This window comes from Grampus griseus (genome assembly GCF_964374135.1).
Source record: "Grampus griseus genome assembly, chromosome: 9".
Taxonomy (NCBI): Eukaryota; Metazoa; Chordata; class Mammalia; order Artiodactyla; family Delphinidae; genus Grampus; species Grampus griseus.
The window spans coordinates 31,696,227-31,711,633 of NC_139003.1; the positions used below are offsets into that span (position 1 = coordinate 31,696,227).

Consider the following 15,407-nt stretch of genomic DNA (forward strand, 5'->3'; position numbering starts at 1 on the left):
TTAAACATTCCTTATTACAGTGGTGATAATTCTGTTCCTTGGGAATCAGGTAAATAGTTAAATACCTCTTTAAACATGAAATGACTTCAGATATTGAAAGAATCCTATCGTGCTGCTCTAAGTCTTTTAAGCATTCCTATTTTCTTTTTATACTCAGTTCTGTTTTCAGGTCCTTTTTCTATTGATCATTCTTTAAATACTTCACCCAGAAGTGAGCCTAGCAGTCCAGGGATTGTCTAGTTCTGACAGTTATTTTCTATTAATGAATGAAGCCTGATGTGGAGTCCTGATTTGAGGTGTGGTGGAGGAACAGTGTTCATTTCATGGTTCAATCCTTGAATGTAGTATTGCTTGCAGCCCCTAAGTGATTTTCATACTTGCCTCTGTGTTTCTACTCAAGAACTGACTCATATTTATTCCTGTGAAAGTCCATCTTGTCAGATGGGGTTCATCATTTCGACCATCCCTCCCTTGCAGTTTTGTATCATTGGCATCCATGACAGTGGCCACTGTGTTGAGTAGGCTGGAGCTGAGGACAGAATTCCTCTGCAGTCTTCTTGCAGTTAGATCTCTATTAACGCTAGTGGGTTTTGGGTTTGGTTTTTTAATTTTTAGGTAGTCAGTGCTTTTTGATAATATGCTTTTGGGGAAGAGCATATTTAGAAACTGTTTTTCTTATTGAACTGTATTTTGCACTTGCATAAAATCTCTGAAGAATCTTGGGGGAAAAACGATTAAGTTTGATTACATTATGTTAGTATATGGTCAGTAACAATGAAAGTACGTATAGAGCATATGGAAAGCTGTTAACTACTTAGAATATTGTCATATTTTTGTCTTTCAAACTTTATTTCTTTGTATCGGTTTGAATAGTGTTGTAAACAATACTTATTTTTGAAGCCTTTTCTAGTGTTCCATAATACTCTAGTCATAATTAAAAAATACTTCAGTGAGTAGGCTTTGGAGAAAGACTGCCTAGGTTGAATACCAGCTCCTGTTGAAATGACCTTGGGAGAGTAAGTTAATCTTTTCTGAGCCTCAGTCTGCTTGTCTATAAAATGTGAATTTAAAAAGTGGCTATCTTCTGGACTTAGTTTTAGGAGAAAGTGAGTATGAAAACCTAGCAATAGGTTTTAAGCCCTATTTATTTATTTATTTATTTTATTTAAGCCCTCTCGGGCTTCCCTGGTGGCGCAGTGGTTGAGAGTCCGCCTGCCGATGCAGGGGACACAGGTTCGTGCCCCGGTCCGGGAAGATCCCACATGCCGCGGAGCAGCTGGGCCCGTGAGCCATGGCTGCTGAGCCTGCGCGTCTGGAGCCTGTGCTCCGCAACGGGAGAGGCCACAACAGTGAGAGGCCCGTGTAACGCAAAAAAAAAGAAAAAAAATGCTCTCAGTAAAAGTTATCTTTTATAAGTATTGATATTTTTTAATGTTACAAAATCATTCCAGCTTTTCATAAGACAGAATAATTTTAGCTACAAGTTTGTCAATATGTTTTAAAATTAATCAGTGATATGTTTTAATTGTGACTTACAATCCAAGTTGTAGGGTTTTTTTCCTAAGAGGATTACATGCTATAGAAAAAGTTGAATAGCTAAAGTACTTTTCTTTTTATTATTACTGGTAGGGTCCAATCTACTTCAGTTGATCTTACACAACAATGAAAGCCAAAAGTAGGAACTCTGTATTGGTCAAATCCTCCATTAATAATGGCCATGTTTTTATTTCTTGCTTGTGATTTTTTCAAGATTCTATAAAGCTTCACATGCTAATGAAATTATATTTTTACTTATCAGTGTAGCCGGTTTTAAGAATTTGACTCTGTTTTCATAATTATAGTTAGCCTGTGTCTTCAAATGACTCATTACCCTGAAATGCATTTCATTCTCAAGTAATTCTGATGCATAAAGCAAGAAGTTATCTGCACGTTCAGCTCTTCCTTTTTTTTAAGGATCGGCCTCTTCAAGAGCAGTATGATACACATTTGAAGTCCTTTTTTATTACACAGTGTCCTTAAATATTAACACTTGTATATATTGTTGATCTGCTCTTTTTAAAAGTAATGTGGTACATTCAAAATTAAGCACTCTGTTACAAAGAAAGATATGCTAAGAAAGGTATACTTCTTACAAGAATGTTATAAGAAATAAACATTAATAGTTGAAAAATGAGAACCCCTGCTTCTAACTTTAAGACAAGGATATAAAAAATGCATGCTGAATACATGTAACATGTATAAATAAATTCCTGTATGGCTATAGAGTAGAATTATTACCTGGCATCTTTTAAAGCAGGGGTCGCCAACCCCCCAGGCTGCACAGCAGGAGGTGAGCGAGGGTGAGCGAGTGAAGCTTCATCTGCCACTCCCCATTGCTCCCATTACTGCCTGAACCATCCATTTCCCCTGCCACCCCCCAGTCCGTGGAAAAATTGTCTCCACAAAACCAGACCCTGGTGCCAAAAAGGTTGGGGACTACTGTCTTAAAGCAATAAACATGGGATCAGGGGTCAGTTTAATGGAATGTATAAAATCTTTCACATTCATTTTACCTGAGGTTTCCAGGCTTTTAGGAACTTTAAAAGAAAATAAAATCATATTTGTTGTGTATACTCTAGGGGTCCTAGAGACAAATGAGGCTGCTTCATTTGATCTCATTTTGAAAATGAAAGATACTGGGGACAAAGTTGCATAGCTTGTTAGCCCTACTTCTTCCCTTAAAAGAAGCTAATGTATGTGTCTTGAACTTCGTCATAAAGGTTAAGCGTCAGTCTATATTGGCAAAGCAAATGAGTTGGCAGTTTTATGTTTATGATCCTGTAGACATATAATTATACAACATTTTCAGCAGAAAAAAAAATTGCCCACACTTGACAATGCCACAGTTAAAGCTAGTAATTTTAAAATAAAGCCAAAATACAACGAAAAATACATGCAAAACTTTCACAGTAGTAAAAAGAAAAAGTGTTAAAAATTTTCAGGGGACTTGCCTGGTGGCACAGTGGTTAAGAATCCGCCTGCCAATGCAGGGGACACAGGTTCAAGCCCTGGTCCGGGAGGATCCCACATGCCGCAGAGCAACCGAGCCCGTGCGCCACAGCTACTGAGCCTGCGCTCTACAGCCCGCGAGCCACAACTACTGAGCGCAAGTGCCACAACTACTGAGCCCACACACCTAGAGCCCATGCTCCACAACAAGAGAAGCCACTGCAGTGAGAAGCCTGCACACCACAACAAAGAGTAACCCCCGTTCTCCGCAACTAGAGAAAGCCCACATGCAGCAATGAAGACCCAATGCAGCCAAAAATAAATAATTAAAAAAATTTTTCAGACCATAAAATCTGTTTAAACTGGAAATAGCCTATGATATATGTTGTTTACCTCTTATATAAAAGTTAATTTTAACCCATTTATCAAAAGTTCACTCTGATTTAAGAATAACGTGTGTGGTTAAGAAATGGCTTGAGTTAGTGTTACAGATATTGTACATCATAAAATACGTTGGATGTGTAAGTAGACATCAGGTAATTTTAACTGGTTGTTAAAATGTAAGTTTCAGCAGGGGACCCATAGTGATATTAGTTACTAAAATGAGGACCAAGATGCAAAATTTTCAGAAGACAGTTTGAAATCCAGCTTTAACTTTTAAATTCCTTACCCACTTTAAGGGTATAAAAATACCTAATTTTTGGAGATTAAAGAGAGAAAGGTTTTTATGAAAGAGCATTTCTCTGGAGAGAATGCTGGGCATCCCCCCATTTAGTTGCTTTTCCCTTCACCTCAAGAGGAAAGTGCTTCATCCAGACTATTTAATGACTTACTAGGTTTCTCCTTATGAGGTCTTGGTGCTCTGAGTGGAGGTGGGGCTGAAAAAAGCAGGCATTCTGTGGAAGTGACAAAAAGATGGCGGCAGTGGTCATGTTGCACTCCCAGATTTTCTTTAAATGAAGATTCAGGAGTATTTCCCATAGACTAGGTTGGGCCATAGGCATCAAAGAGTAGGAATGAGATTGATTCAGATCCAGTTCAGTAGAGAAGCCTGGAGAACATGGAACCTCAGCTGACAAAAAACTGGATTCTAGATGCTACAGAAGATATGTATGCAAGGCTGGCTTCATGGGTGTGCAGGCTGTGTCACAAAGGGCCATGCACTTAGAAGGACCCTAGACTTGGTTAAAGGATATGCTGTTACCATCTTGAAATTCTTAATAACTTTTAGCAAAGAGCCCGTGTTTTCATTTTGTACTGGGCTCTGCAGGTTATGTAGTCTGTCCTAAATTTATGATTTACATTGGGGAAACTGTAGATGAAGGGTCCCCAGCAGTGAGAAGGTGTGTGTGGCTTTCTCAAGCTACCAAGCACTTCATGGGAAAAGAGTAGGCTTTAAGTATTTGCCACACCCAGTTGGTAAGGCTGGTTTCTCGACTGAACCAGTCAGGAAGAATGCTCCTGTTCTCTCACCTCCATCTTCATCATCATCCTCTACCTCTGGTCCCTTCCAACCCAGAGAGGACTAAAACACCTAAGAAAGAGGGGGAGAAGATTGGATAGAAGAGAGGTTTTCTTTTCTTTTCTTTTTTTTTTTTTGCAGTACGCGGGCCTCTCACGGTTGTGGCCTCTCCCGCTGCAGAGCACAGGCACCGGACGCGCAGGCTCAGCGGCTGTGGCTCACGGGCCCAGCCGCTCTGCGGCATGTGGGATCTTCCCGGACCGGGGTACGAACCCGTGTCCCCTGCATCGGCAGGCGGACTCTCAACCACTGCGCCACCAGGGAAGCCCAAGAGGGGTTTTCTTAAACGGTTCCTTCCCAGGTGGTGCAGATCTTAGCTGGGGAAGGGAAGCCATCATACCACTGAAGTTGGATATTCTAATAACCAAATTGAGAGTTTTATATTTTAAAGTGACTATAGGAATTGTATTAGATAAAAGTAATTAGAAAAACCATGGGGGCTATCCCAAGTTTTCATCCAGAGGTGGGGGATGAACTACTGCATTGAATAAAAATTAATAGAAAAGTGAAGGACAGAATGAAATTGCTTTTGTAATTGCATCTCTGAAGTGATACTTATTCAGCTTATCGATTACATAATTGAATTTGAAGAATCTAGAAATACGAAATGCTTTTTGATTCATAAACCACTTTGACTTTTAAGTGTAAAATGATCCTCTGAAAGCTAGCTTAAATTTATGGCGAAATTGGACTTTTCTTAAATTGTATTTCCTAATCTAATTTGGTAATAGGAGAAGAAACATTAGATTTTCCCAGTTTTGCACTTGTGTTTATCTAGTTTTTGGCTTGCTGATAGTGGTCTCAAAATGGAAAAGTTGAGTTAGTCAACGCAGTTGCCTTTAAATTAAGGAAATGTATGTACTATTTCTTCAGAAAGCATGTTTAACATTTTGGACAGTTAAGCTTGATTTATTGTAATTTAGTTTTTCCACTGGCAGTGACATAGAATAATTTTTTCTGGTAGCTATTCCAAATGACCTGAGTTAGGAAACTGTTGCTTGTTTTCAATACATTTCTACTGCTATTTTCCATATTATGCAAAGGCCGTTCACTGTAGGCTAATTATAGAAAATTGCATTTAGTGCCGAGTGGATGTGAAATTTACTTCAACGCTGATGGACTGACATTTAAAGTAAAATGAGGCTATGTTCTTTCCTGGGACTCTGTGAACTATATTTTAATGTCCTTCAATGATGAGAAGACATTTACATCTTCCTAATTTTCTGGAGGTTTTTTTTTTGTAGTTGGTTACACTTCACAAAATGTGAATATTGTGATTTTTGACATAAAAAATTCATGAAATATTTTCTTCTTCAAATATTTATAAAATTCTTTCTCTCTGTATAAAACTTGGGAGATTTATATTTTGTGATTTAACGTGACGAGGATTATGTGTAATGTTAAGTTCGATAAACATATTATTTTGTTTTTGAATTTTTGCTAAAAGTTATTTTGTTGTTGATATTTTTTATTTTACTCTAAATGAGAACAGACTCTACCTAAAATTCAGATCCTTGAAGGAGTAGGCATCATGGGAAAAACTGTATTTGCAGCTTTTGTAATTTAAAAGACAATATTCCAAAGGAAGAAAATTTGAAAGTAGACTGAGTGGTATGGCAGGCTGGTCAGGCTTTGGGGTCACAGTCCCCTTACCTCTCACTCACCACCTGACATCACATGTAAGCTATTACTCATGACAGTTGTGAATACCATTTGGAGCAGTAATCACAGAACCTTCGTATAAATAGCCTTCTGTATATTTTCATTTCTTTCTTGAATACATTCCTCTGATTTTGTTCTAGGCTCGCAGGAAGGAGGTATTTATCCAGGAACGGTATGGGAGATTTAATTTAAATGACCCATTCCTGGCACTGCAGAGAGACTATGAAGCAGGTGCTGGCGATAAAGAGAAGAAGCCAGTTTGTACCAACCCCCTCTCCATCCTCGAAGCAGTCATGGCCCACTGCAGAAAAATGCAAGAAAGGATGTCCACACAACTGGCTGCTGCAGAGAGCAGACAAAAGAAGGTATTGAGACTTTCAAACAATTCTTTTTCCCATAACACAGTGTAGAATGAAGAGACTATCTCTGAGGTTGTTGTTTTGTTCTTAAATATTTTCAAGAAGAGTTGGGATAGGGACTTAGAAATTCAAACTACTGACAAATTCTGGTGGCCCTTCTCAAATGTAACTCAAAATAAATATAACACTAAATCATAAAAGAAGTATGACAAATTATGTTTCCCATAATATTTACTGTGATGCTTTCATTAAAATAATGGATTTTTTTTTGGAGGGGATGGATTTCCCTTTTCTAGTGCCCTAAGACATGCTTAACTGTTAGATGAGTGATCCAGTAATGCAACCAGGACTGATCATATGGTGGCATCCCCAACTTAGTTTATCCAACTTTTGTCTCCAGTATTTCTTTGCAACTAGAAATTATTTTTTTTTGAAAATGAAAATAATATGAGAATAGAATGAAAGTTTGCATAGCATACGCAGTCTCACAACATGTCATCTTGAAGTTCTGGTTCATCTCAGACTCACCTCTGGGGTCTGATGGTGTGTCTGCTGCAGACCTCCAGGCTCCTATTCACATGTGTTTCATTTAAACCAGCCTCCTCCCCCCTCCTCACCTCCCACACCACACACATACATATTATTGCACGTGAACACGTGCTTCAAAGATTCCTAAGTGATAAAAGCTTACTGCGATCAGCCATAAGTAAGTAGAAGTTTAAATTTTGTCCTTCCGATATGCTGCTGAGACTACTGATTCCCTTTATTAGAAAAGAGAGTGAGGAAATCAGAGAAGGTAATGATGTCTAATTACTAGAATTAAAAGTAACATGTTCTTCCAACCATTATTAAAGCATAAATTAAAATGTTTCTTCTGTTTGTCCTTTTCAGAGAATTTATTATAGCTCACATTTAACACCTGGTTAACAATTAACCTGAATGCACTATACTGTATAAATGTCTATGATACTGTCATTGAATGTGTAGGTTTTCTCCCTGTAATTGTATCCTTGCATTAACGTATATATGCCAGCATTCTGGTATAGGTGTTGAATAAAAGCAAACCTTTTGCTCAGTATGCCACAGGGTAGAAAACTAAAGCACTGGGTAAAATAGTAAAGAATAGAAGGCCTTCCCTGCCTGGGAGACCGAATCACACAATTTTACACTGGACTCTGCACACCCTCTACAAAGCCCTGCAGACAACCACTGAGGTCTCTGGAGCTTTTTCAAAAATCCCCACAAACCGCATAAGCAAGAGCCAGTGTGTTTCCGCTGATGTCACTAAAACTCATTTGTATGTCTTGGATGAGACACATTTCAATTATGTTCTTAATGTGTCAAATGAGCTATTTCATGATAAAATACATCTGCTCGGTTTTATGCTGTGTTATCAAAAATCAAGAAAATATTTTTTTATTGTAGTTTTCGTTCAATACATAAAATGCATGCTTTCCTAAATTTTACTTGTTTTGCATTGTATCTATCATTCCTCTTATAGGAGAGAAAAAAGAAATTCATTTCGAGTTGAATCAAAGATTTTATTATCTAGTTGATTTTTTTAAAATCAGCTTACATCCTGTTTATTTCTGAATGACTGGGTCATTTCCAACCTGGCTGGAAGTGAAAGGAAATTGTTTCTGTCCTAGGGGTCCTGAGAGGCTAGTATGAAATGAGCCAGTGATCTGTCTCCCGCCTATAATGGGGATACAGGGGTCCTTTATGGCCAAATTCACTGGCTGTGCAGTCTCAGTGAAGGGTCTGTCTGAGAGGCAGTGCTACCCTTTGTCCCTAAAGGATATTCTATTACGGTAGATTGTAGCATGTGAGAAGAGTTACAGTTTGTACTCTTATCCCAAGTCTTTATTTAAAGAAAGTATTAGAGCAGCTAATAAGGCCAGTAACAACAAAGTCATTTTAGCAACAAAATTACCTGTCACCTTTACTCTTGAAATTAAATATATTAACCAAACATCTTCAGTTCTCTTGCATGTAGAGTAAATTGGAGCTTTAGAAATCTAAAAGCATTAAGACACAAAAATCCATTATTTTAAATGAGTCCAGGTCTTTAAATCACTGCCACAGCAAAAGTCAGGGAAAGCAAAGTTCCCATTATCTACAATCAAGTATTTATTATCTGACACTGGGCATAGCTCTGTGGTGATTCTAAGACATTTGGCCTGAACACTGCTCTGGTTGCCCTCTCAAGGCGGGAGAAGAGACTTCGTGCTCATTGATGCGTTGGTTCCTGCTGAGACTACTAATAGGAGGGTTAACTGTTTGGTAATTTGTGTGCCAGGAAAATTTGGGCAAGAGTCAATTTGGCAAATGGCCTGAGCCTCAAGCCACTTTGAATAAGCTAATGAGTAATCATCACGGGGAACTTTGCCTCTGGTAATAATACTCCCCCGTTTAGAACCAGTAACCTAGGGTGCTTGTTATTTGGGTTTTTATTATTTATCTTATGCACAATCTGTTAATACAGCTTCTTTTCTAATTTATTTTCGGTCATTTTATTCATACATAGTATAATTTCTAGCCCTGAGATAGGAAAGATCTTTTAATTTGATCAGAGCCTTTAAAAGAAAGAAGCCAAAATAACAACTAGGAAATTCAGAAGGGGACAGTGTTTTTCACCAGAGGAAAAACTAAATGTAGTTCTGTGTATTAGACAGAGCTCCTTCTAGGCGGCCGCTCAGTATGATGTGGTCAGTTGCATGCTGGTAGCTGCGTCAGGCAGAATTTGTAGTTGCGAGCAAGTGAATCCAGTATTCTTGAGTTAAGCAGAAACAGCATTTATTTGTTCGCTTACAGCATGGTAGAGTATGGCTGGGAGAACTAGGGGACAAGCTTGTACCAGCCAGCATCACTGACAAATGCTCACCGTAGATCTAGTCTGCCGTGGCTGATCCGTCTGCTGAGAGCTAGATACTGAAGTTTGTTCACGCCAGACAGCACCACTGCCATTCACTGCTCTGGGTCTTGAGTGGTGCCTCCTCTGGCCCTGCTTCTTTGCATTACTCATTTCCTAGTTGAAGCCTAAGAGCAGGTGCATTTGATTGGCCACCCTTAGGCCCCATGCCCTGTCCTTAGCTACAAGACTGGGAAAGCAACTATTGGCCATATTTAACTACTATAGGAGAGAACCAGAGGTGGAGAATTCTCCTGACATAGGAAGGAGTTTCAGGTGCTAGACGACCAAAGAAATGACAAATGGACGAGAAAAGAGCAATCAAAATATGTGTTTTGTTTATTTCATATGCCTTTTTCTTCCCATTATAAATAATTGTAATTTGTTTTGCCGTTTGTATTCACTGTTTTCTACTTCATTATATAATGGTTATAACATACAAATATAATTTAATTTTAAATTGTTTTCATGATTTTCATTCAAGGATAACATGGTAGAGAAACAGCTAAAATAACATTTTTAGGAAGAATGTTTAGGATGCTTTGTACATGAATGATTGTTTTTAGCTCCTTCCTGAGTCTTTTTTTTTTTTTTTTTTTTTGCGGTAAGCGGGTCTCTCACTGTTGTGGCCTCTCCCGTTGCGGAGCACAGGCTCCGGACGCGCAGGCTCAGCGGCCATGGCTCACGGGCCCAGCCTCTCCGCCGCATGTGGGATCCTCCCGGGCCAGGGCACGAACCCATGTCCCCTGCATCGGCAGGCGGACTCTCAACCACTGCGCCACCAGGGAAGCCCCTGAGTCTTTTTTGTATGACTCATTATTACGTTTCAAGATGCATTTGGACTCCCCAGGAGCACTGCAGAGTGGGCATTAAGGGGAGCTGGAGACTGAGGTCTGCAGCTCTGAGCAGGGATTTAGAGGAGAGAACAACTTGCCTCATCCATGTCTTCCCTTCTCTCTTTTGAAACTAGATCAAGAGGAAGGGGCACTTCGTCCCAATTTACCCTTCCCCCTTCCCATGTCCTCAAGTCCATTCTCTATGTCTGTGTCTTTATTCTTGTCCTGCCGCTAGGGTCATGAGAACCATTATTTTAGAGGGGTGGGATAGGGAGGGTGGGAGGGAGATGCAAGAGGGAGGGGATATGGAGATATATGACTCACTTTGTTATACAGCAGAAACTAACACACTATTGTAAAGCAATTATACTCCAATAAAGATGTTTAAAAAAAAAAAAAAGAGGAAGGGGCAGATGAGAACTACAGAGCCCAACTGCTGACTGGTAGCTCCAGCCCCTATAAAGAAGAAAATCTCAGTATATTTCATCGTTATGTATTTGTTTACCGGGATTGGGCAGGTGCCAGTGAGGGTGACCGTGTGGCAAAGAGGACAAGGGTGCAGTGAGTGTTAAAACACGTGAGGGAGTAATAAAGAATATAATAAAATGTCATAAGAATATTTTGTGGTTGTGACAGACGTGTAGTCTGCTTTCTTATTTTACAAATGACCATAATTGCTTGCCTCTCTCTTTTACATTTTGATTTAGAACTGATCGCCTTTACATTGCTGCTCTGTTCCACCTATAGAGCTTTTCCTTTCATTCTGGAAAAACAGTTGTTTGGTGCTCCCTTCATTCAGAGCTCCCAGTCTGGGTGCTGTTCTTGGAGCAACCACCCACTTCCTCACTACCAGTGAAGTTGTGTTAGTTCTTCTAAGCTCTTCCACATAATCCGCTGCTTTTTGCAAAAGGCTTTGGTAATACTGCTCCATGCAAAATTCCCCTTCAGCCATTACTTGGAAGTGGTTGTGAGTAGGTATAAATTGGACAATAGTAGAACAGAGTCAGCTGGAACTCGGTAGTCTTTATGCACAAGAGGCTGTGGTTCCTTTATAATCTCCGCAGTGTGCAGTTTAGTTGGGGGTGTCTGTTCCTACCCCTACCCATCAGGTCCACAGTCCGTGGATCACTGCTCAAAATTGTCCCAGATTTGGCCAGTGAGAGCCCTTTCGAGCTACTCCTTTTGATATATTCCCATCATCCTTTGAGCACTTCCTTATTTTGTTACAGCAAGGTATTTTTTTTCTTGCAGGCTCATCGTACACTTTTCTTTTCCCAACCCCTGCAGTTAGCTCTTACTCCCAGAAGCTGTTACTTCCATTCCTTTTTAATGGAAAATGGTGTTTAGAAATGAAACTAAAGCTAGGAAATTATAATTATCATATTTATACATATATTTCATATACACACAAATCTATATTTTATTTATCTATAGTTCTGTTTGTATGAAACCATGAGTTCGTACTTATATTGACACCTCTGATTCTATTCCAAAACCATAGGGATTACATTCTTATCCTTTCTCTATTTGAAACTAACTTCTCCAACAGTGAGAAAGCTGGAACCCATTATACTTAAATATATTACTCATGTACTCCAGCCTAGAACACACAGAGAGTAGTTTCAGAATTATTAATCCACAGCACTATAAAAAGCAAACACGCAAACCTGGAATTTACTATTGTTTATAGCTTTTAAAGAGATATTTACATTAAAGTGAAATTTACATCTTAAGCACACAAATTGATGTTTTTAAAATGCATATACTTGTGTAAGCTGTACCCCTTACAACATAGAAAATGTATCCATTACCATAGAGAGTTTCCTGGAGTGTCTTCTCCATAAATCCCTCCCCCACTTCAGGCAGCCACTGAACACTCTTCTGATTTTCTCATCATGGATTAGTCTTACCTCTGTACTTCAACTTCAGGTAAATGATGACTGTAGTTAAATAATAAGCCTTAAATGCACAAACCACAAGTCTTTCAACTTTGTTATTTATAAAAATTGTTTTGGCTGTTCTAGGTCGTTTGCATTTCCATAAAAATTTAAAATCAGTTTGCTGGTTTCTCTGAAAGTTTTCAGGGATTGAAGTTTCATTGACCCTTTAATATGTTGAGAATTGGCATCTTTAACAAAATTGAGTCTTCCAACCCATGATTATAGTATTTTTCTTCATTTTTTTCAGGTCTTCATTGTTTCTTTTAGCAGTGTTTTACTGTTTTTAGTTTAGTAGTCTTAAATGTCTTTTGTTGGGTTTATTTCTAAATATTTGATGCTATTATAAACACAATTAATTTTCTACCAAACATTTGTTGCTAGTATACAGGTATTCAATTGATTTTTTGTGTGTTGACATTGTATCCTGTGATCTTGCTAATCTTGCTTATCAGTTTTAGCAGTTGTTTTGTATATTTTATATGATTTTGTAGGTAAACAAGCATGTTACCTATGAACAGAACCCATTTTACTTTTTCCTTTCCAAATTGCCTGCCTTCCTCTTTTCCTTTTTTCCCCCATAATTGCGCTGACCAGAACCTCCAATACAATGTTGAACAGAAATATTGAGAGCAGACTTCAGAGGCTTTTCCTTTACTTAGGGAGAAAACAGTCTGTTTCATGGTTGAGTATGATGTTAGCTATACTTTGTTATAGATGCCCTTTATCTCATTACGGTTTCATTCTATTCTTTGTTGAGTGGTTTTTATCATGATTGAGTTTTGAATTTCACAAAATGGTTTATCTTCATCTATTGCTGTAGTCATGGTTTTGCACTTTATTCTTTTAATATGATGAATCACACTCATTGACTTTTAAATATTAAACCAACTTGGATTCCTGAGGTGAACTTTAGTGGGTCACCTTTTATTACTCTTTTTAAATATTGCTGGATTCAGTTTGCCTATATTTTGCTAAGGAGTTTTGTGTGTGTGTTCATGAGTGATAATTTTTCTGTAAATTTAAAAATAATACTTGACTGGTTTTGATATGAAAGTAATCCTGGATTCATAAAGGAAAATGGAAGCATTTCCTTCCTTATTTTCTGAAAGGACATGTATGAGTTTGGCTTTCTTTAATGTTTGGTAGCAGTCACTAGTAAATCCATATGAGTTAGAGGTTTTCTTTAGGGGAAAATTTTTATTTGTGAATTCAGTTTCTCATAAAGATATAAAGCTATTTCAATCTTTTATTCCATTTTATGTCAATTCTGAAAGTCGTGTGTTTCAGAGGAATTTGATTTGTTGAATTTATTGGCACAGGGTTTTCATTATTATCCTTTTAATATTCATTCCATAGTGGTACCCCATCCTTTATTCCTTTTATTTGTAATTTGTGTTTTTCTATGTTTCTTAATCTGTTCTTTAAATGTTTAACAATATTAATGATATTTTATTTGAAAAACTTTTGGCCTTGTTAATTTCTCTATCATTTGTATCTTGTATTTCATTGGTTTTTACCTTTATTTCTTTCCTTTTACTTTGTCTTTCATTCACCTAACTTTTCCTTGCTTCTTAAGGTAACACTTAGATGATTGATTTGAGACAACTCTTGTTTTTTAAAAAATTTTATTGAAGTATAGTTGATTTACAATGTTGTGTTTAATTTCTTCTGTACAGCAAAGTGACTCAGTTATAGATTTATATATTCTTTTCCATTATGGCTTATCACAGGATATTGAATATAGTTCCCTGTGATCTACAATAGGACCTTGTTGTTTATCCATCCTGTATATAATAGTTTGCATCTGCTAATTCCAAACTCCAATCCTCCACCCCCACCCACTTCCCCACTCCCAGCAAACACAAATCTGTTTTCTATATCTGTGAGTCTGTTTTTGTTTTGTAGACAGGTTCATTTGTGTCGTATTTTAGATTGCACATATAAGTGATATCATATGGTATTTATCTTTCTCTTTCTGACTTCACTTAGTATGATAATCTCTAGGTCCATCCATGTTGTTGCAAGTGGCATTATTTCATTCTTTTTAATGGCTGAGTAATATTCCATTGTGTGTATGTATGTGTATATATATATACACACACACCATATCTTCTTTATTCATCTGTCGATGGACATTAGGTTGCTTCCATGTCTTGGTTATTGTAAATAGTGCTGCTGTGAACATAGGGGTGCATGTATCTTTTCAAAATATAGTTTTGTCTGGGTATATGCCCAGGAGTGGGATTGCTGGGTTCTATGGCAACTCTCTTTTTAGTTTTTTGAGGAACCTCCATACTGTTCTCCATAGTGGCTGCACCAATTTACATTCCCACCAACAGTGTAAGAGGGTTCCCTTTTTTCCACATGCTCTTCAGCATTTATTATTTGTAGACTTTTTAATGATATCCTTTCTGACTGGTGTGAGGTGATACCTCATTGTAGTTTTGATTTGCATTTCTCTAATTAGTGGTGATGAGCACCTTTTCATGTGCCTATTGGCCATCTGTATGTCTTCTTTGGGAGAAAACTCTTCTAATGTAAGCAATTAAAGATATAAGTTTGTCTGTATCCTCTACTTTATCTGCCTTTAAATACTCCTCTTTCACTGCATCCCACAAATTTTGATATTTTTTATTTTCAATCAGCCCAAAGTATATTCTAACTTCCTTTGTGATTTCTTCTTAAACTTTTGTACTATTTAGAACTGTTTTATTTTTGAATTTTGGGGTATTATTAATATCTTATTGTGATTTATTTACAGTTTAATTCTGCTGTGGTCAGAGAACATATTCTGTAACATTTTAGGCTTTTGTAATTTTTTGGTGGTTTTTAATAGCTCAGCAAGGGCATCTGGAAAGACTGCATCATCTGTAGTCCTAGGGTATTCTGTTCCATAGCGTCAGGCCAGGTGATTTTCATAGTGTTATTCGGAGCTAGTGTATTCTCGCTGATTTTTAAATCTAGATGAGAGAAAATTGTTATAGATTTGTCTTTCTCCCTTCTGTCAGTTCTCACTTCATGTATTTTGGAGATAATAATTCAGCCATCATTTATATTATAGTTTCTCTGTATGTAATGTGTCTTTTTCTCTGGCTGCTTTCAATACCATTTCTTATCTTTGTTTTCATCACTTTTACTCTGATGTGCCTAGGTATGGTTTTCTTTATCCTGTTTTGGGATTTCTGAGCT

The 15,407-nt window shown here is 37.7% G+C and overlaps 1 protein-coding gene across 1 annotated transcript in view; it reads left to right on the forward strand.

The window, feature by feature from the left end:
- The window catches only part of CTTNBP2 (cortactin binding protein 2), a gene marked incomplete at both ends in the record, with an annotated part of 154,124 nt that overhangs the window by 52,363 nt on the left and 86,354 nt on the right, over window positions 1-15,407 (forward strand). Inside the window, 1 exon segment of the mRNA XM_082662319.1 lies at window positions 6,313-6,537. Coding sequence (XP_082518445.1) covers window positions 6,313-6,537 — 225 coding nt within the window.